Source organism: Perca flavescens, chromosome 6 (assembly GCF_004354835.1).
Source record: "Perca flavescens isolate YP-PL-M2 chromosome 6, PFLA_1.0, whole genome shotgun sequence".
Lineage (NCBI taxonomy): Eukaryota > Metazoa > Chordata > Actinopteri > Perciformes > Percidae > Perca > Perca flavescens.
Window position 1 is genome coordinate 12,891,115 of NC_041336.1, and position 21,721 is coordinate 12,912,835.

At 40.6% G+C, this 21,721-nt stretch overlaps 1 protein-coding gene across 4 annotated transcripts; it reads left to right on the forward strand.

Annotated features, from left to right (window-relative positions):
- Nucleotides 1–960: 960 nt before the first annotated feature.
- usf2l (upstream transcription factor 2, c-fos interacting-like) lies at nt 961–21,076 on the forward strand. Of its 4 annotated transcripts, none has more exons than XM_028580665.1 (11): nt 962–1,212; nt 1,719–1,759; nt 2,388–2,494; nt 4,590–4,712; nt 5,787–5,940; nt 11,758–11,845; nt 13,647–13,685; nt 15,675–15,733; nt 17,696–17,790; nt 17,876–18,004; nt 18,913–21,076. In XM_028580665.1, exons 1-11 carry the CDS (start codon nt 1,178–1,180, stop codon nt 19,000–19,002), a joined length of 960 nt encoding a protein of 319 aa, XP_028436466.1. In that variant the 5' UTR covers nt 962–1,177; the 3' UTR covers nt 19,003–21,076. The 4 variants fall into 4 exon arrangements, with proteins under 4 accessions (XP_028436467.1, XP_028436466.1, XP_028436468.1 ...); XM_028580667.1 differs by having other exon boundaries at nt 4,590–4,658; XM_028580666.1 differs by lacking the exon at nt 13,647–13,685 and having other exon boundaries at nt 961–1,212.
- The last annotated feature ends 645 nt before the right edge of the window (nt 21,077–21,721 follow it).

Consider the following 21,721-nt stretch of genomic DNA (forward strand, 5'->3'; position numbering starts at 1 on the left):
TCAATACCTTTCAGGCTTCCCCATTGAAAAGGTTGTCAAAACGGGACAGTATAACTTGTGGCTGCTGTATTGGACTGTTTATATATATATATACTATACTGGTGTGGGTGAAGTGAATGTATGTTGTTAACCTTGGTAAAGTATAGCCCAAGTCAAAATCCCTTAGCAAACCACTGCTAAAGCACCACGAATACTGCACAGTGTATTTTGGGAGAATGGCTGGAGAAATTGGATGAATAAACTTCATAACTTCAACAATAAACTTCAAAGCGTGTGACAAGTGATGGTGAAAGGGTATTAAAAATTAACTAAAATAAACAGAAGACATTAAATGCTGGGATGTAGGAGACGCTGCATTTTGCAAGGACACACTAAGTGCTAGTCTCTGGGGATCAATCATGTTTATGTGTCATAGCCATAGACTGTATATTATTAATTAATAATAATAGACTGTATATTACTAATAATATTATTAAATAATAATATACAGTCTATGGTCACAACTTTTCATATCATGCTTGTTCAAACGTGGGACAGACCAGTCACTTTTTATCCGTTAAAGATACGTTTGTAATATTATTGATCTCAGGACACTACTCAGATTTTTTTTGTCTTTACAGGTGACCAACATCCCAGATATGAAGTTGGCTGTATGACTAGGCCTAGACTTGTTAAATCAGGATTATTCCAGAGAGCGAAAAGAGTGAAATCTCCCTTTTTTGTATTTCCATGTGAAACACATGCATGCAAAAAACAATCTGTGAAATCTCCTATTTTTTCACATAGCTACACAAAGAGAAAGCTTTCACAAATCTCAAAGTGGGTTTCAGACAGCTTTAATGCTTTACCTAAAATGTCTAAAACGCTTTCATAACAGTAAGTGGTGCAAAAAACAAACAAACGAGGAGGACCAATCTTTCAGCAATGTAAATTATGTTTCCCGAACCATGGCTTCATATACAGTAATTTCTTTGAACGCGCCAGCTGATGGGAGTCAGCTCGGGTCACCCAGCAGTCACCCAGCGGCAGCAGCAGCGGTCTCCATTTTAACTTCGACACCGAGCCATACCTCACGTGTCCTGGGCTGTCTCTCTCACATGACCCGAGTGTTTGTTCCCGTGATCAGCACTTCCATCTCCGTCTGTGACACCGAATATCACTTTTTATTATAACCCTGATGGATATGCTTGAACAGAGTCTGGACAGCGCAAGGTAATCGAGAGTCTGCCAAAATGGCTAACTGGGACAAGCTAGCTACAACATGCTATTTCGGATAGCTAGTTTACGACGCCAACTAAGGCCTGACCTAAAACTGTTGTTAAAATTCAAACTAAAGACTGCAGTTAAGTTAGAAAGAGAAGTGCAAGACTTTGCAAGCTGGATAGCTGTCTAGCTAGTTGTATCCTAGACAGGACCGATGGCCAGTTGTGAAAAACATGATCATGGTTAGCTAATAACAGTAACGTTACAATAGCTACGTTAGCTTAGGTTAGGCATTAAAACACAAACGAGTGTGTTATCAGCCTAACCTGAGGACAGTAGCAATGTTGTGTTTTTACATTGCGATAGTGATGTTGGTTGACTGGCGTCTTTGCACAAGTTTGCCATCAGCTAAAGCAAAGTTGAGGGTCAGTAATTATATTTATTTTATCCAGAATACTCACGAACGCTGGTTGCCTTGAAACTGAGTTAACGTTATTTGTTTTTCTGGTTTGCAGCCAAGAAAAGCAAGAAGAAGAGGTTGTCCAGACATCTGAAGGTAAACATGTAACGCTGTCTATTAAGCTGTCATTGACATCTGGCACCTGCGCACTGTATTTTGTATAACCATAATAGCCGAAAGTATTCAGTTAAATTTAAATGTATTTATAGAAGTTATCTCGGGACACTTTAGAGATAGAGTAGGTGTGGACCGCACTCTATAATTTACATAGACTCAACAATTCTTGCAAGAGCATTCGGTGTGACAGCTGCGAGGAAAACCTTCATTTTATCAGGCAGAGACCTGGAACAGAACCTGGGTCTAGGTGGGCGGACATCTGCCTCAATCAGTTGCGGGTAGAGAGAGATTAAGAGAGAAATATACTGTATATACTTTATATAAATCAATCTTAATCTTGTCATGATCTTGTTTGACAAATTGTATTTTGATGCTTAGGCAACATTGTTATTGAGCCCCAATACCAGTAAAGCCCCTTTTAATTGAAAATTGAATTCAGAGAGAGAGAGAGAGAGAGATGCACAGCAACTACATGAATATCTACGTAACATGCAGTGGTACAAATTGTTTCCGGCAGCTGAACTCAGGGCTTGATAGATGTCTTTATTAGTTTTGGTTCTTTTCCATTCTCACAACTGTCTTTTTCTGTCCTCTTTCCCCCCTTGAGACGGAACAGGAGAAGAGCAGACAGCTGTTACAATAGCCAGTGTTCAGCAGGCTGCAGCATTTGGTGACCACAACATACAATATCAGTTCCGCACTGAGGGTGGTCAGGTAAGTTACTAATGAATGGAATTATGGCCCTACCTGTGATTGTTGTTTCTTATTGCCACTGTCAGAAATTCACTTAATGTGGCCCTACTGCAGTAGTGGAAGAAGTATTCAGATAGTTTACCTAAGTAAAAGTAGCAATACTACAGTATAACAATACTCAAGTAAAAGTCCTACATGCTAACTCAAGTTAAGTACAAAAGTACTAGCATCACAATATAGTTAAAGTACTAACATTACTAATTATGCAGAATGGCCCATTTCAGAATCTTATATATTTATATTATATTACTGGACTTTAATTAGTAATGCATTAATGTGTTCATCACTTTAATGTTTCAGCTGGTAAGATGGAGCTAATGTTAACTACTTACTGCTGGGCAGCTTAATCTATAATAACATATTCATGCATTTGTTGATTTATATATTGTAATAACCTAAATCTGCAAAGTAACCAGTAACTAAATCTATCAAATAAATGTAGTGGAGTAAAAAATACAATATTTCCCCCCCAGAATGTAGTGGAGTAGAATAATAAAGTAGCATAAAACCGAAATACTCCAGCCCTAATGGGATATAGATCTAGAGTTTGAGGGTAAGATTGCATCTGTTCAGCACTCACCGGTCGAATAAACGACCAAGGACGGTTTGTGCAGAGGCATAATTAGCAACCGACAGAGCTTCACATTACATATTGATGTATGTGGTCGAATGGATTTAGTTGCATGCAAAGCACAACATGACAGTGGTAGTAGATCATGTGATATTCAGTAAACAACTTTCCTCCCCACACGTATGTACTGTTTGGGATTTAAGCCTCGTCATACTGAGCATTTTGGTGTAAGCGCTGTCACCTCACAGTGAGAAAAACCGGAGTTCCTCTCACGAACAGTCCTTTTTGTGTAAGGTTTTCCTGTTATGTTGTTGTGTGTTTTTCTCTGAACGCATCAGCTTCTTCCTCTATTCCAAAGACAAGTCAGGAGGATAGCTGCTTCTAAATTCCCTGAAGTGTAAGTGTGTGTGTGTGTGTGTGTGTGTGTGTGTGTGTGTGTGTGTGTGTGTGTGTGTGTGTGTGTGTGTGTGTGTGTGTGTGTGTGTGTGTGTGTGTGTGTGTGTGTGTGTGTGTGTGTGTGTGTGTGTGTGTGTGTGTCATTCACATGGCTCCCACGGGTCCTTGAAATCCTTGAAAGTTTGTGAATTTGAGGGGGGGAGTGTGGGGGGGGGATCAGTTTTTGAATATAGACATGGGTCATTGAAAGTACTTGAATTTATAGATTTTATGCAAAATATAAAAAGTTCTATTTATATTGTTTTGCTGTGCTGTGTTAGGGAAGAGACCACACATTTTGCTAGTTTCATTATAAAAATGATCAGAGTTGGAACAATAAGTAACCTAGATCTATGTTTCAAGGCATGTTGGGTCCTGGCTCTGGAAAGTCCTTAAAAAAGTCCATGATTTTGATGTTTAAGAAGGTGTGAGAGCCCTGTATTCACTCCAGCGGTGGTCAGTGATGGACAATGGGACAGTGATGCAAAAAAAGAAATTGGATTGATATGAAATTGTGTGATATGGTTGGTTTATCCTTATTGGGATAATTTACACCGGAGGGAATTAAGTCAGTGATCCATGTGGCTCATTTGGCGTAAACAAGGCTAGGGTGAGAGATCATGTGATTGCAGGCTGGTCTGGGATTGGCATGGGGCCGCTGTCACATGTCAGTCAGGAGGAGAGTCACATGATGGAAGGATACAAATACTGATTCTTGGAACAAGAGAACTCGCTTTCTTGACTCGACTTTTTTTTTTTTTTTTTTAATTGAATCAGGCACATTCTGAAGCATAAGCAAATAGAGAAGGATACAATATGCTTATGCTTCAGAATGTGCCTAAAGTGATATCAATACACTACTGCGATAAGGACTGTAGGGTCTCATACTAGGCTCGGCTGAATGGAAGCAATAGATATGCTAAACAAATCTACAAGTCAGGTAAGGCTTTGATTTGGACACCGTTTGCATGTTAACGGGACTGTAGTAAATGTTATAAAAACAATTGTTTGCTCACTTTGTTTTCCTTTCATTCTCTCTCCCCCTTGCAGGTGACGTACCGTGTTGTTCAGGTGACTGACCACCAGCACCTCGAGGGAAGAGACGATGGGGGAGGAGCGGTGAGTGTCGTCTCTACAGCCGCCTTCACTGGGGCTCCTCAGGCTGTGGCTCAGGTACCAACAGCCCGCTCTAGGCTTCAAGTAATGCCACGATCTTTAAAAGGGAAACATCACCTAAACTAATAACGAATATATTATTTCTATGGCTGAGAAAAGTTTAATCAGTATTTATGAACATGAGCTGCTCCCTCTCAGCTTGGAGCTGCTCCACAGACAATGAATGGGAGACTGATTTTGTAGACCCACAGAAGTTTTATTTTTTTTTTTTCTTGAATACTTAAATGAGCTGTATTCTAATGTAGTGTTCTCAGTTCTAAAACAGTGTCATCTATAATGTCTTTCCCAATTCATTGTCTATGAAGGAGTTCCAGACTTGGGTACTTGATTACATCACAAATTGAGAGTTTCAGCACTCCAATTTTTGGATTTGGGTCATTCATGATTACTAATATTCTCTGACTGTCTTAGACCATAGGAATAACATTTATACATTTTGAAAACGGGTTTCGTTCACCTTTTAGAAGGCTGGCGACATTTTACTTTTTATCATTCAAACAGAAATTAAAACCACCGATGAATAAATCCTGCTAACAAGTATTGCTTCTGTAGACATGTCCTGATGTTGCTTGCTTATGCCATAAAACCCAATGTTGTCCAAACATGGAAGAGACATATCATTATACAGGGTGACATATTCCTTCTTTGTCATTAAAGTTGCACGAATTCCTCTGAGCTTGTCAAACTAGCAAAGCAGTATAAAGATGTGAGGCATGTGTCTGAGCATGACTCACGGAGATTAAAAATGCAGTTGCAGAAGTGTTTCAGAATAAGGCACGATGGCAAATTCAAAAACATACAATCTTCCTTGCAAGAGCAGATCAAATTTGTTTTCATTTGCAGCGCACTGATGTCTTTACTGACCTTGCTGGTATCTCTGCTAACAAGATCACTGCTGCTTCTTTTTCCTCCCTTAATCCCAGCTGTCAAACTACACTGCGTCTTGCTTGGGGGTCTCGAGGGGATACCAGTATTGAGTCTGACAAAGACTGAGGTGTGCGTTTACCTGCTGTGACTGCTCCATTGCTACTTGTTCAAGCCTTGCCTCTGCCTCTCTCTTATCTGTCAAAGGCTGTGATTCCAAACCCTTTCAGTAATGGAGGAAGCCCAGCAGGAGAGGCGGTGGGAGGGGAGACGCGCTTCGCTTACTTCCCCGCAACTGCGGTGAGCGACGGAACTGTGTCTGTGCAGGCTGCCGCAGACCCAACACTAACACAGGCAGGGGGTGAGTCAGTTCTCACACTCAATTTGGCTTGAAGCTTATGGCAGTGTCACTGAAAATAATGGCTAAATTAGCCCCATAGCAAAGAGGAGTGTTTTGAGTACCGTAATGAGAGAACAGTCCTTTTTATTTAGTAGTTGTAAATAAACCAATATCCCCACAGCTTTGGCTGATGTGAAAGAAAGTAGGTCTATATAAAGAACTCTAGATTATAAATTAGGTTGCCCTTTTTTGCCGAATATTGTCATTGAAATATGATTTCTGAAATACAGTAGATAGACATAGAATTTCCCTCCAACAGTGCCTCAGCATTTAAAAAAAATGTGTATTGAAGGTTAATTAGATTCTCTACACTAAAGTTTTACTCACTTTTGAACAATAAAAAGATTTTCTGTCACACACACCCATCAACATATTATTGTTCAATTTAAAATTCTTTGCTCAGTAATATGTCAGAATTCTTTTTTTGTGATGGTTAAAATGTGCTTCCTCTAACAGTTTGTCAATGTCAAATATTATCTGAAATAAAGTACGCCACAGATTCTGCGCCAACGGTATTAAACGGTACACACTTCCTGTCTTCTAAATGGGTGTGGCCTCGTTTGAAAGTGTAGTGAACGTTGTGTGGATTGATGAAACGTTATATTTGCATTAACTCCCTCGACTTCTCCAGCCTCCTATTTGCTAACATTAGATATTTACACAGTTGACGGTAGCTCATCTGTATTGCCAGATCTCACGAGAGATTGATCCTGAGACAGAATCAGGTCTCTAACAAAGTTAATTTTCTCTTGATTTGGCCCACTGAAAAATGCCATTTTAGTTTTAGAATGTTTGGGATATATGTGGCTTGTGAAAAATTATTCCAATATTTAAAAAGTACTTTGGTGATTATGGTGGTGGTGGTGGTGGAGGGGGGGGGGGAATCGGTCACCTTCACTTTCCCTATTGGAATCAATACACTCAGGACCTGCCGCTAGTCTCCTAAAGAGGCGTGGCAGTGGCCAAACCCACTTGACTCTGAGTTGGGATGTCTGGGTTTGAAACCGTCTCTGGTTACACTGATCATATTTACTGTGTGCTTCATGTCACATGTCCACCCACTCTGCTGCTCTTCCTCTTTAGTGCCATATCTCATCTTCTAGCTGCACTAAGTGGCCTTGCAGTTTCATTGTGGTGATCCAGACGAGGCTTGTGCACTGTCGGAGAGGGTGGTCAGGGTTTGGTCAACCTTTTGGAGCAGGATGTAGCCCCCTGGCTTTGTTATACACAACCAGCATCTGCTTGTTCTGGCATACTGTTGCCTAGACAGTGTTTATGGGAGGACCTTGTAATTAATCACCCTGTGATTCTGCTGGTGTCTGTGCTTTCTGCCGCACTGTTGGCCCAGACGAGTGCTCTGTCTGCACAGGCAAGAAACCGAGACGTGTACCTGCATCTGGAGACCCAGTTTAATCCAATCTGATCTGATGTTGTATTTTAGTTATTCCTTTTTGAAAGAGAGAGGCATGCTTGTGGCCATAACACACATATGTGAGTCTAGTGCTTCAACAACGTTTATTTTCATTATCTGTTAATCTGCTGATTATTTTCTTGGTAATCGTTTGGTTTACAAAATGTTAAAAAACTTAATTAATATGCTTGTTTTGTCCGACCAACAACAGAAGCCACATACCTGTAATTTACTCTCATATGTGACCTAAAACAGCAGCAAATCCTCTGATTTGAGAAGCTGAAACCAGAGAATATTTGGCATTTTTGCTAGAAAAATAACAAACGATTAATGAATTATCAACATAGTTGCTGATTAGTCAGTTGATAGAGAAATAATCTACTCATTGCAGCTCTAGTAGTAGAGCTGGCCACAAAACAAATGCAAAATGCTTGTGGCAGTAACGCTACACACATTTTATATACCAGCATATGGCACTACACTATTTCATAGTAGTACACCATCTACCCTGCCCCATATATATATATATATATATATATATATATATATATATATATATATATATAGAACAATACACAAGCACTTGTGTTGTACTTGCATCACATGACACAAATTCAGAGAGGTCTGTAAAGTACAAGGTAGAGACAACATAATCTGCAAGTCGGGCAGGCTAGACGCTCCGCTTCTGAGACGCTCCCGGTGTGGTATGGCGCGTGGTGGATGGAGAACAAAACCGGAACGCAGCACAGACGTGCCCAGTGGAAAATCGGGCATTTAGCAGTGTCAATTGACACGCCTCAATTATAATTGTTACGATACACAGCAGCATAAAACCACAAAACAGAATGTGCTTGATGCTTGTTGTGTTTTTTTCTTTCGGGTGTTGTGAGTGGCTGCCTGGTGATGCCACAGAAAGGGAAGAAGATCATGAGGGTTCTTTGCTGTGGGTAATGGTTGAAGCCAGGGCCTTGCAGGAGGAAGTGGCCAGCTTTCCTTTCTGGAAGCCTGTGGCATTTTAAGCAGCCATGACACACTGGCTGAGGAGTGCACTGTAGGGCGTAGGTGGAGGGCTGCCATCTCTCTTATGAGGTGAGGGATAGTGGAGGAAAGTGCATGGGACTCTGGCAATGAACCACATTCTGACAAGACTGGATCCAGGGGTGGGGAGTGATTGACCTTCTACCAACTATCAAAGTGGTGTTCTTGTGCAAGCATCAGCAACAGTATTTTTAACCAAAAAAGACCCTTTTTTTTTTTTTTTTTTTTTTTTAAACAAGCAATTCAGTTAAAACAGACCTGGATTTCATGCCACCATGAATCTAAAGTGTAATGTTTCCTGCTGCAAGAGAACACTGTAAAGTATGGATGCCATGGTGAGGAAATTTCCCCACAGGTTAATAAACCTGTGAACCGGTGTAACCGATAACACCGTAAATGCACCACGGCTGTCTCTCTCCGACTCTCCGTGCAAACTTTTGCTGCGCGGCTCATTTTGACAGTTGCGGGGTTGAAACAGGAGGCAGAAGCGCTGCAAAGTTCTGCCCGCTTCCCTTCGGAGCCCATGTCAACCACAGACTTTGTGTATATATATATATATATATATATATATATATATATATATATATATATATATATATATATATATATATATATATATATATATATATATATATATATATATATATATATATATGTGTGTATATACTATATATATATATATATATATATATATATATATATATATATATATATATATATGTATGATGTTAACCATTTGGGCTTTTAGAGATTGGCGCATGCTCAAGGTTTATTTTCTGGTCTATTGTCTCTGTGAGCTGCGAGTGAATCGGGCAAGAAAACACACTTATAATCTATTCTAAAAGATATAAATATATGATAAAATGGTCAGCTTCTGCACTTTGCTTTTCACTTTGACACCAACTCCTCCTCCATCATCTCGTCAAGTGATGAGTAAAATCTGACTCCTGCTACTCTGTGCTGCAATGCTGCTGCTGCTGTACGCAGTAGAGCAAATCCTTTCACTGGGTAGCGGATACACAGAAATGAACTAAATGGGTTTTATTTCTACTAAAAAGCAAGCGGGCAAGAAGTGTAATCGGTGTATGCCCCTAGGGCAAGTCTACTGTAAACCCAGTTTTCACGAAATGAGGTCATAGAAATTAAGGAGCAAAAGGGAGAGAAAATGTCAAAGAGCTGCTGATTGGTCGAAGGAGTTCTGCATGATACCTTCTTTATTAGGGGTGGGGGAAAAAATCAATACAGCATAATATCGCAATATTTTCCGTTGCAATACTGTATCGATACACAGACGCCTAGTATCGATCTTTTATTATATATGTGTTGGTCAGTTTGTCTGCTTGATAATCCCATTTTGCAGCAATAAAATTGAAGTGAGATGAACAAAACAGAGAAATGTAACTTTTTAGATAAAACAGATGTTGACAAAGTTTTCTTTTGGTGACATAATTTGAAATTGGGAAAAATTTGAAGCTGAAAAAAAAGCTAATAAATTGCAATATATGGCAGAATATTGCAGTATCTTTAAAATCGCAATAATATTGTATTGTGATGATATCGTATCGTGAAGCCTCTGGTGATTCCCACCCCTATTCTTTATATAGCCGTACACTGGATTTCCACTGAATGCAGAACGTCTGTGGACCGGCTCCGTGCTCCACCGTCCGTCAATACCCACTAGGTTCTGATTTGTTGCGGCACGGCTGCGGCCATGACTGACAGCTGTAGTCACGAGGACCCACGAGATCTCGCGAATTCACGTAGAATAGAACCACAAAACCAACAACAGTTAGTTTCCATCCAGAGGAGTAGAGGGGAAACAGCTCTGTGCTGTGTTTTCAAGGTGTAGTGCAGGGAAATATGATCCGCCGTGAGCAGGGTGTATTTTATTTTGAAAATTAACTGGATGTTTTATTTTGTTTCTGTGCTCGACTTCCTGTCCCGCACTATCTGCCGTGTGCTGAATTGCTGCGGAACTAACTACAAAAAATAGAAGCGCTGCGTATCTGCTCCGGAGGGCTGCGGATCGCCGGAGCTGTGCCGGAGTTGGAACGCAGCCGTTCTGCAGTCAGTAGAAATGCACACATTGACTTTAATGGAAACCTAATGACTCTGCCTCCGTTACGCAGCCGGTGGAAATTGGGGGTTAGGTTTTGGGGTTATGCGTCCGTCCGTCCGTCCCATTAATTGTGACAATTTTAATGGTTACAAAAGCACTTTTCTGCCCATTATTGAACACCATAACTTAGGAACCAAAGGGGAGACATTCGGTTGGATATTTGTGTGTGTGTGTGTGTGTGTGTGTGTGTGTGTGTGTGTGTGTGTGTGTGTGTGTGTGTGTGTGTGTGTGTGTGTGTGTGTGTGTGTGTGTGTGTGTGTGTGTGTGTGTGTGTGTGTGTGTGTGTGTGTGTGTGTGTGTGTGTGTGTGTGTGTGTGTGTGTGGCATCCACGTTTTAGGAGTTGTAGCTTCTTTGCAGCAACAGCCATATTTGAAGCATTGTCTACATTCATGGCTACAACTTTGTGTTCCATCCTGTTCCTCTGGTAGTCCACCACAAGCTCATCGGTTCTGCTGATATTGAGCTTCAGGTGATTGTCGTTGCACCATGTGACAAAGCTCTCTATCAGTCCTCTGTAAAAATAGTCTCTAAGTGAACACAGCATGTTTCTCACTGGAAATGAGTCACTGAAATCATACAATGTCAATAAAGGAATCATTTCTATTTTGCCAAAAAAAATCTTCCAAGTCTTTCCTACATTATATTATACGAATCTGGACTGACGTGGATGTAACTGCAACTTGACTGGTTGGCACTTGGCAGAGGCATAGATTTTTAGTATTTCAAAATAATGTGTCAAAAAGTTAAATGTCCTGTTATCTGGTGCTACTGTATTGCTACATGTATTTTTTTTTTTAACAAGGTGAGGCGTTTGTATCTTACAGGCCTCATAGCAAAGGTGAAAGGGATGGTTCCTGCATGCTCTACAGTGGAGTATGTGCATTTTCCTCTCAAAACTCTATATTTATGTATTGTAGGTTTTAGTTGTGAATGTCTCGGCAGCCGGGAGTCTTGCCGTTTTTTTTTTTTTTTTTTTTTTTTTTACATGAGAGGGCTTCCAGCAGTGTTGTTTATACCTAATAAGTGTCGTTTTGTGCACGTCCATGAGGATTTGGGGTGTGATGTGTTTTTCTTTTTTGTTACTAAGTAAAGGCTCTTAGTTGTTGTGAGATATTTCATTAGAGCAACCTGAGTCAGTCTGTAATGCCCTGATGCCCATCTGTGTTCTTTTTCCTCATCGCTAACTGATGACTGCCATGCCTTCCACAGGTCAGTTTTATGTGATGATGACCCCCCCTGATGTCATTCAGACAGGCACCCAGCGAACCATCGCCCCACGCACACAGTCCTACCCTGCGTGAGTATCAGCGCTATCTGTTGCTGTCCGCATTGCAGACAGCATTGATATTGCTTTCTGAGATGCAGCTATTTCTGATAACAAACCGCTGGTCAGTTCTTGTAAAACACTTTTGTTATCTTCCATGGAAGTGCCCCTCGATATAGGCCATTTGGTGGTTTTAGCAGACAAGTTGTGAATGGCTTAAAGGTGAACTTTAAAAGTGGGACAAATTGACAAAAAGGACAGGGCATAAGTAGACTTGTAACCGAGCACTGATTTTTATGAGTTAGGTTCACCGTGAGGTGAAGGTAGAATATATAGAATTTAGCAGCAGAGAGGAAAAAAAAAAGTGCCATCTAATCTAAATGCTAAGAGGAAGAGGCTGGCGGAAGTGGAGGGATTTAAATAGCCGGGAAACGTGCAGGGATTTTGTGTTTAGCAGAGGTGTATGCGGAGAGAAGGAGCACCAAAACCTGTTTGACTATAAGACAACTTCCCCAGCTATTTGAACTACCATAGGGCTCAGTTTATGCTGCAACATGAAATGTGACAGTAGTGGGTGTCTTCACGTTTTACAACACACTGTGTTGTTGCCCCCAGGGTGTCTATCGTCTCTCTCCTGAGTTTGCTGGGAAGGTTGTTTTCATACCAAGGATCTTTTATATTATTTGACCACTTCCTGGCTTTTATCCTTCTCCAAAATCTTTGTATGTTGTTTATCCCTAAAATTCACAACGTGCATCATTTTAATCACGCATCAAAAGACTCCGACTCTCTCCCACTGTTAGCCACATGCTGGTGATTGCCGTGCTTAAGATAATCAGCAGTCTCACGTGAGCAAGACAAACTGAGTTATCATTTTAATGGCATGATACCAGCCTTGTTCTGGCCTACTACGGATACTTGCATAGAAAAAGACTTCTAACCAGCTTTATTTCCAATTCAGAGTTCACTTGAGTGCCAAAAGCACACAAAACTTGAGCATATGGTGCTGAGGAATGTCATTTTCTTTAAGGTCCTTGTTTGGTAATAACAAAGCACAGCAATTTGGTCACCCCAAATGAACACATGACCATTTATTGAATTTAATTAGCACTGACCTAAGTGAAAATCCCCCCCAGGCTTATTATTAACCTTCAACACATGAAACGTCATTATAGTTATTTAGCTTGAGAACCTATATGGAGTGAATACCAGTTGTTTTAAGACACAATATATTAACGCTGGTTGCTCTAGCTAGCACATAAGCTCCAATTTATCTCCTCTTTATGTTATTTAAAACACACACACACACGAACAGAAGACCGACACCACACTATTAACTGTCTCTGCCTTTCATTTATCATTTGTCAGTTTGGGTAAAACAGTATAAGGTGTGACAACAACAATGTTAACTGCCTCTGTGTTTCTGGGAAAACTTTAGATTTCTCAAAGTTTTAGGCTCCTTTGTTGCGGGCAGCATTACGTAAAGTCGTAGATCCGCCTTAAATTTGGCAGCAGCTCTGCTGCGTTTGATGTTGCTTGATATTCACAGCGTACGACCAACTGCTTTCCAGTCAAGAGTCAAGGACAAGCTTTGTTGCGGTGTACGTCTGCATTGCCATGTGTTGAAATACAAAGTGAATTGTTTTGTTTTTTTTCATCTCTCACAATGCCTATCTGCAATATGTTTGTTATTTTTATTTCCTGTTACATGAATACTTTATGATGACACAAGCCTCAGAGTTATATATTTAGGTGCAAACTAATTAACAGTGACATTATCGTTGACATGTGAGTAAAATGAATGAAAATTTCCCACCCTATCTGCCGTTCGCAGAGATGAAAACGAGCTGCTGCAGCATGAAGGTTTAAACTGGTGAGGACAGTTTGCACATTTCTCTCACACACTTTTTTTTTTTTTTTTTTTCAGCAAATGAACCAATGAAATTAGATCACAAGAAGAGAGAAGAAGCACACAAACCTCTGCCCTCCTCCCCTCTCTGCCCTTCCCCTCCCCTCCCATAAGTCCCCGGTGATTCTTCCTCCTCTTGATGTGTAAGACACAGATGTAGCATTCTTTTCAGTGCTGACCCCGATCCATTGTGGTTAGTTGTGCTGGTGGCAAACTTGTTTCTCCATTAGGACTTAAAACAAATTAGGTCATTGTTCTCTATCTGGAAAACAAATGGCTTGTTCACACACTTTTATTTTAGTATCATTTTTTAAAGTGCCCTCTGTTGTAGTTGTTTGAGTTTTGTTCTCATTTAGCCTAGTTTCAAATAAGTTGCAGTAATTGAGGGTTTTCTTCTTAGCTCATACGAGGTGTATATATATATATATATATATATATATATATATATATATTTTTTTTTTTTGCAGATGTGACAGGAATACTGGGACAAATGAAGCCAATGAAAACCCTGTGTTGTCAATCTCTTCTACATAATTGTTAGCACAGAAGCGGTTAATGGCCATTAAGGCTCATCTTTGTTCATATCATCCACTGAGGGAATATCAAGCCCAAGCTGTAGTCACTTGTATGTCAATGTACACTTAACTGACTCGTTGGCCCTGTCTTGGGTGTAATACTGCAACATAATGATATGGGAGAGTGCCAACTGCATTTTCTCTTTCAAGGATCAATATAAGACTACACAAATGTAGTCCTCGTCTACACCTATGCTTTAAATTATATGGATAAAGCACTTCAGTAGCAGGGGGTTAATTTCCTGGATTTCTCTGGCAACAATAATTCTCAGGAGCACTGATATGATGTGTGCCTCTGTAACTTGTTAAAAAGCAAGAAAACAAAAAACACACGTTCCTATAGGCCTGTGTATTTAGTTATTCATACAGTCTTTTTTTTTTTTTTTTTTTTTTTTTTTTTTACACTCTCCCTAAGAGTACTGTTGGGCTTAATCCATTATACGGCTGAAATCCCATTAAGATGCGTTGAGATACAAGAGAGACTGCAGTTTGGCTTTGCCGACATATCTCAAACCGAGATATCAGCCGTCGAGTTGTGTTGATGGGTCACAAATTCACTGCTGTAGAATAAAGATGTGTCTTAGGACAGGCGAGGAGCAAGAATGACCTTACTGGACATTAATAACTTTGTGCAGGGGGTAAACAGAAATGCAGCCAACAAAGTATAGTTACATTATTGTTCTTCAAGATTGTCTTTAGCAAAGAAAGCATGTTTCTGCACTGAGTGAAGCATTAATCGTCTTCCATTAGTGAGACAGAAACATGGTTGAGATATTCAGTAGGCCACCGATATGTATTGTATGTGTAATTGGCTTGGTCATACTATGGTGGGTGGTTTGATAATTTTTCCTGTCACGTCTCAGGGACTTAATTAACAGAATACCTGAGGGGGGACCCAGACAAGAGACAGTTGTGTCATTAGCCGCAAGCCCAGACTCCAATAGACAGCATCTGTTTTTTTAACAGTGTTGCAATTTAACAGCATAATAAAGCAGAGAGCTCCCTTCGGGCCACACCTGCAAAGAGGACAGCCAACCAGAATAAGAAGGTTGGACGGCTCTCAATATTCCAGTCAAAGCAGCACAGCTTCGGGGCATCAGGGCGGCAAATGCGGCCTCATATTGGCTGTGCGTCTTTCAGTATTCCTACCAAAGGCACTATACAACTTCAGTGGCTCCTTTTTTAAATAGCACACTTGTAGGGGCAAAGGCTGGGATTACAAAAGGCTTGGATGTATAGATAACGGTGAAGAATAGTTTTCAATGGTCACAGGATTCTGTGAATTTGGGGGGATTGGATGTGTTCCTTATTGTAGGGTAGCAAGAGATGGGAGCTATTGTAGCATGTTGAAAGTGTTTTATTTCCTGTCTGTCTGCAGGAAAATGGATGGGCCGCGAACGCCGAGAGATGAAAGGAGAAGAGCACAACATAATGAAGGTGGGTAATTAGCTATGATTGTGGCTTTTGATTTCATCAGACAGTGCAGTGTGGTGCCTAAATGGAGCATTTTTTTTTTGTTGAAAGGAAATCACCAAGCCCTGTCAAAATGTTCTATTAAGAAAAGGTGGCATATGTTTACGGACAGGCCACAAGAGGGTGATGTTGAACTGTCAAAGTCTGGCAGTATCTGGCACCCATAGTGCAACCACTAAAATGACAAGATGTAGGAAATTAAATCCTGGTTCTTAAAACCAGAATTACCACTGATCTCGCAATCTTAAAAAAAAAAAATAAAAAAATCAGGAAATACTGCTTGTATTTACAGTACAGGCCAAAAGTTTGGACACACCTTCTCATTCAATGCGTTTCCTTTATTTTCATGACTATTTACATTGTAGATTCTCATTGAAGGCATCCAAACTATGAATGAACACATATGGAATTATGTCTTATATTCTAGTTTCTTCAAAGTAGCCACCCTTTGCTCTGATTACTGCTTTGCACACTCTTGGCATTCTCTTGATGAGCTTCAAGAGGTAGTCACCTGAAATGGTTTTCCAACAGTCTTGAAGGAGTTCCCAGAGATGCTTAGCACTTGTTGGCCCTTTTACCTTCACTCTGCGGTCCAGCTCACCCCAAACCATCTCGATTGGGTTCAGGTCCGGTGACTGTGGAGGCCAGGTCATCTGGTGCAGCACTCCATCACTCCCCTTCTTGGTCAAAAAGCCCTTACACAGCCTGGAGGTGCGTTTGGAGTCATTGTCCTGTTGAAAAATAAATGATGGTCCAACTAAACGCAAACCGGATGGGATGGCATGTCGCTGCAGGATGCTGTGGTAGCCATGCTGGTTCAGTATGCCTTCAATTTTGAATAAATCCCCAACAGTGTCACCAGCAAAGCACCATCACACCTCCTCCTCCATGCTTCACGGTGGGAACCAGGCATGTAGAATCCATCCGTTCACCTTTTCTTTGTTGCACAAAGACACGGCGGTTGGAACCAAAGATCTCAAATTTGGACTCATCAGACCAAAGCCCAGATTTCCACTGGTCTAATGTCCATTCCTTGTATTTCTTGGCCCAAACAAATCTCTTCTGCTTGTTGCCTCTCCTTAGCAGTGGTTTCCTAGCAGCTACTTGACCATGAAGGCCTGATTCGCACAGTCTCCTCTTAACAGTTGTTCTAGAGATGTGTCTGCTGCTAGAACTCTGTGTGGCATTCATCTGGTCTCTAATCTGAGCTGCTGTTAACTTGCGATTTCTGAGGCTGTTGACTCGGATGAACTTATCCTCAGCAGCAGAGGTGACTCTTGGTCTTCCTTTCCTGGGGCGGTCCTCATGTGAGCCAGTTTCGTTGTAGCGCTTGATGGTTTTTACGACTGCACTTGGGGACACATTCAAAGTTTTCGCAATTTTCCGGACTGACTGACCTTCATTTGTTAAAGTAAAGATGGCCACTCGTTTCTCTTTACTTTGCTGATTGATTCTTGCTATAATATGAATTCTAACAGTTGTCCAATAGGGCTGTCGGCTGTGTATCAACCTGACTTCTGCACAACACAACTGATGGTCCCAATCCCATTAATAAGGGAAGAAATTCCACTAATTAACCCTGACAAAGCACACCTGTGAAGTGAAAACCATTTCAGGTGACTACCTCATGAAGCTCATTGAGAGAACACCAAGGGTTTGCAGTGCTTTCAAAAAAGCAAAGGGTGGCTACTTTGAGGAATCTAAAATATAAGACATGTTTTCAGTTATTTCACACTTTTTTGTTAAGTACATAATTCCATATGTGTTCATTCATAGTTTTGATGCCTTCAGTGAGAATCTACAATGTAAATAGTCATGAAGATAAAGAAAACGCATTGAATGAGAAGGTGTGTCCAAACTTTTGGCCTGTACTGTATATATATTGTATAGTTTTTTATTTTTATTTAACCTCTTTCTATTTAACAGTTGAAAGGCGGCGAAGAGACAAGATCAACAACTGGATTGTCACGCTCTCCAAGATCATCCCAGACTGTAATATGGACAGCACCAAGACTGGAGCAGTAAGCCTCTTCACTCTGCACTGCTGCTAACCTTTCACTGACGTTTCGGTTGTCAAATGGTCACCAATCATCTCTGTCCTTTTAGAGCAAAGGAGGCATCCTGTCGAAAGCTTGTGACTACATCCGCGAGCTGAGGCAAAGCAACCAGCGGCTGCAGGAGAGTCTGAAGGAAGTGGAGAGGATACAAGTGGACAATGAGTTGTGCAGGCAGCAGGTACGAACATCAGTGTCTGCTGTTGACTACAAATATTGGCATCAGTGACGTTTCTCGGATTTAAATAATGGGTAAAGAAGGTCTATGAATGATAATGTCAAAATCTCCGTTTGAGGTGGTTGGCTGTAGCAGATAAATAAAGTCACATATAATAAGGCAGCCGTAGTGGGCTGCATATGTGTCTGTGAAGATTGCCACTGCATTGAATCAATTCGTTTGCTTTGGAGTGCATTGCAACTTCCTTTCACTTAAGTCTCAGAAGCATGAAATCCACCTTGCCCCATATGCATCTTCATTTCTCCAAAACAGACCCCCCCGAGAGACTTCAGGCTGTGTAGCTGATCATCACAGCCTGACAAAGAGGATCAAAAGAGTTTGCGCTTATATAATGAGAAGTGTTACCTGAAATCAGCGCTTTGAGAGACTGCGGGAATAGTAGACACAGGGGCTGTGTGAGAACTAACTGCATGCTAATGCACTCAAAGTATTGTGAAATATTGCAGCTCTGAGGCTGCCACATGTCCCCATTGAATCCCAGGTCTGCGAGGCTCTCGGCAATATATTCTTATTCTGATGCTCAAAGCTCAATATCCTTTCCCCAGTCCCTCAGTGGGGGAGGCAGAGAATTCGCGATTCACCCAAGGGAAATGTAGCGAAGTTGACATACCTCAAGATTTGATTTGATGCCGTAGGTTGTGGACAGGGTTTTCCTTGCAAAGAGCTGCACATACTATTCTTTAATCCCAGGGATTGAATAGCCCTGTGTGTACATTACACACAGCCAGCACTCTCAGTCTTCAAAGGAAAAAAGTTTGGTCTGTAAACTTGGAGCTATATTTTGCTGTCACAGGGATGAAGATGTTGATAATGAGATTTTTTTTAATTTTTTTTCTTTTTTCTTTCTATAGATTGAAGAGCTGAAGAATGAGAATGCTTTGCTCCGCGCGCAACTCCAGCAGCACGGCATTGAGATGGTTGGAGAGACACCGCCGCAGTGAAGCAGAGACAGAAAGAACAGGGAGTGGCACCCCCACTCAGACATACAACCGACACGTTGGAAAAGAAGGCGAGATGATGGAGGAGTTGTGAAGAATCACTTTATTTTTTAGTGAATGCATCCTTCCCTGAGCTCCCAGGTGGCAAACCCCTTAACTGGCTAAATTGTGGCTGTACTTGACTGTTTGAATCCTATTGAGATAACTACCCGTTACAACTCAGTAGAAATGTGCTCCAAGGAAAGCTGCCCTCTCAACCACCATCCGAGTGCTTTACCAGCACTATGAAAGAGAACCTCACCTGAACTCATCCCTTATTTTGTATTTATGTAGCCTCACTCATGGACTATGATGTTTGTCATTTAATTTTGTTCCGTGTCAGTGAATTTATCTCCCCCCCCCCCAAATTATTGATTTGGACTTAGTTTGTGCTTTCATTCTGTTGTGTTTTTGAGTTCTGTATTAATATGTTGTTTTTAGCTGCTTTAATTTATTAGTCCGCTTGCTGACCCAAGCCTTGCTGGAGACCAGTTACATTGAAGTTCATGCACCCCATTGAACCAGATTGGATTTTAAGTGAGAAAACAGGAAAGTATGCAAACCATTGTGATTCTACGGACAGAAATAATGTTAAACACGCAGCCTACCTGTACCCAAAGACAAACAAGGAGCTGTGCTGGCCGATGCTTCTGAGCTGATTTATGTAAATAGGATTTCTCGTGTGTTAATACAGATGTTACAGAATGTTAGAGCAGATTATCTCTGGGAGTAAACAATCAATAACTCATTAAATTCATGCTGACCCTTTGTCATAATAATTACCACGAAGTGTGTGCAATCTTGGAGCTTCATTTGAAAGAAATAGTGGTATACTTGAATTTGTTGGGCATTTGCTTAACGAGAAAAATAACTCCAAAGTAAAAAAAAATCACTTGTGAGGTTCCGACTGTTCAAATGCTATTTAATTGCAAATTGAAATACAAGTATGGAACATGAAGACTATTAAGAACCCCAGCGCGCTGGATTGTGGACTGGAGAGGGGCGCGGTGCAAATTCCAACTTTTGCCAAACTATACATAGATACTGTGGTTTTTATTTTCATTTTTTGTTCATGTGTGATTTATCGGTGTCTCAATATGTGTAACAATAATCCCCACGTGTTTCATTTCAAGGTGTTTGCTCTATTTTGGTATTGCAACACTTCAAATGCAGCTCATCGCACAAGGGAGGAGGCACCCTGGAGAGCGGCACTCGAGACTCTGCTCACTATGGAAAAGCAGTACACGGAAATTCTGTGTCGCACTTTTTAGTTGAGCACAACTCCGTTCTCCACGAAATGAAGGAATAGTTTGGAAGTAGGAAAACTTGGAAATGCTCACGTTTCTCCAACCACTCAGGCAAATAATACGCGCTAAAGTACGCTGTAATGGTTGTACAAACAGAAAAAAAAAGCCAATATTAACATTGTTGATGATTTTGTGAATGAGTCTACATGGTGTATTTTTGTTCTGCTCTGAGCCATGTGAGTGAAAGTAGAAGAGAGATATCAAGCTTCGGAGCCACTTATTAGAGCACGATTGCTCCTCCTTGTGTCAACAGCTCAGGATCCAGCAAAGCAAAACCAACACTCAGACCCCTGGCAAAATCACATTTTAATATCTCAGACTCTGCAAGTTAACAGCTTGTGCTTTGGAAGTGCTGTTCTGCTACTACTGCTAGATTCAAACCTGAAAATGGATAGTGCAAGCGTCTGATCTATCAAACAAGGCTCCTAGCCAAAGTTGAATGATAGATGTTTTGCAGTAGAATTTTTTTTCTTTTTTACACCTCAGTGAGAGCAGAGCAGAGAATATGAATGTGATTACATGAATAATGCTTTGGAAGATGGATGTTCTCAAATGAAAGGTCACTTGTGGCAAATTTTTTTTTGCGTTTCTTATTTGAAATGGCAAAAGAAAGAAGACGGAAAAAAAAGCCTCTTTTTCTCTGTAGCGGCCTCACTGTTCTCAGGTTAGATTTTAAGACATCTTTTCTAAGAAAATGGTGGAAAATAAAACTTTTACTAGCTAATAACCTTTATGGACTTTGGTTGTGGCTCATTGTCCTTCTACAGGTCTTGGACATATACACAATACACAACATCAGTTCTTTATCTTTGTGAAGTTGGTTTTCAGTCCCTCATGTGTTTGTCCATCAGTTAGCAGAATATCATAAACATAATAGATTTGAATCATTGGCTTTGGCTAACAACTCCTGAACTGTTGCATGTAAAAGCCCAATCCATATTTTGCTTGCTCTCTCAGTTTTAGACATATTCTTCAGGAGTCATCATCACCCGTTTCAACCTAAACATTGTCTGCCAACTAGAATTTTTTGTTTTTTACAACTCTACTACACATTTCATTAAATTTTGTATCAAATTTGGTACATAGTATATTATAGCCCCTAAAAAAACATGATTTCAAATCTAAAGGGTTTCTCTTTAATTCCCTTAAATGTTTGTGATAACCTTTAATTTGCAACAATCAAAGTTAAAGTTGGGGGGGGGGATAGTTATTGTCCATTAAGATTTATTAATCAAAAGTTTAGCCAGTCTGCTTCATCAGAACTGTGTGTGTGTGTGTGTGTGTGTGTGTGTGTGTGTGTGTGTGTGGCTTGATTAGATTGTGATTAGAAGTGATTAGATTAGTGTGGCCTATTTAAGACTGCGATACTGTCTATA

Excerpts from the sequence above, each read along its gene's own strand:
- usf2l (XM_028580665.1), top strand. The coding sequence starts at position 1,178 with ATGGATATGCTTGAACAGAGTCTGGACAGCGCAAG. Across the intron at positions 1,213-1,718 it reads CAGAGTCTGGACAGCGCAAG|CCAAGAAAAGCAAGAAGAAG; the intron begins GTAATCGAGAGT and ends TCTGGTTTGCAG. Across the intron at positions 5,941-11,757 it reads AACACTAACACAGGCAGGGG|GTCAGTTTTATGTGATGATG; the intron begins GTGAGTCAGTTC and ends TGCCTTCCACAG.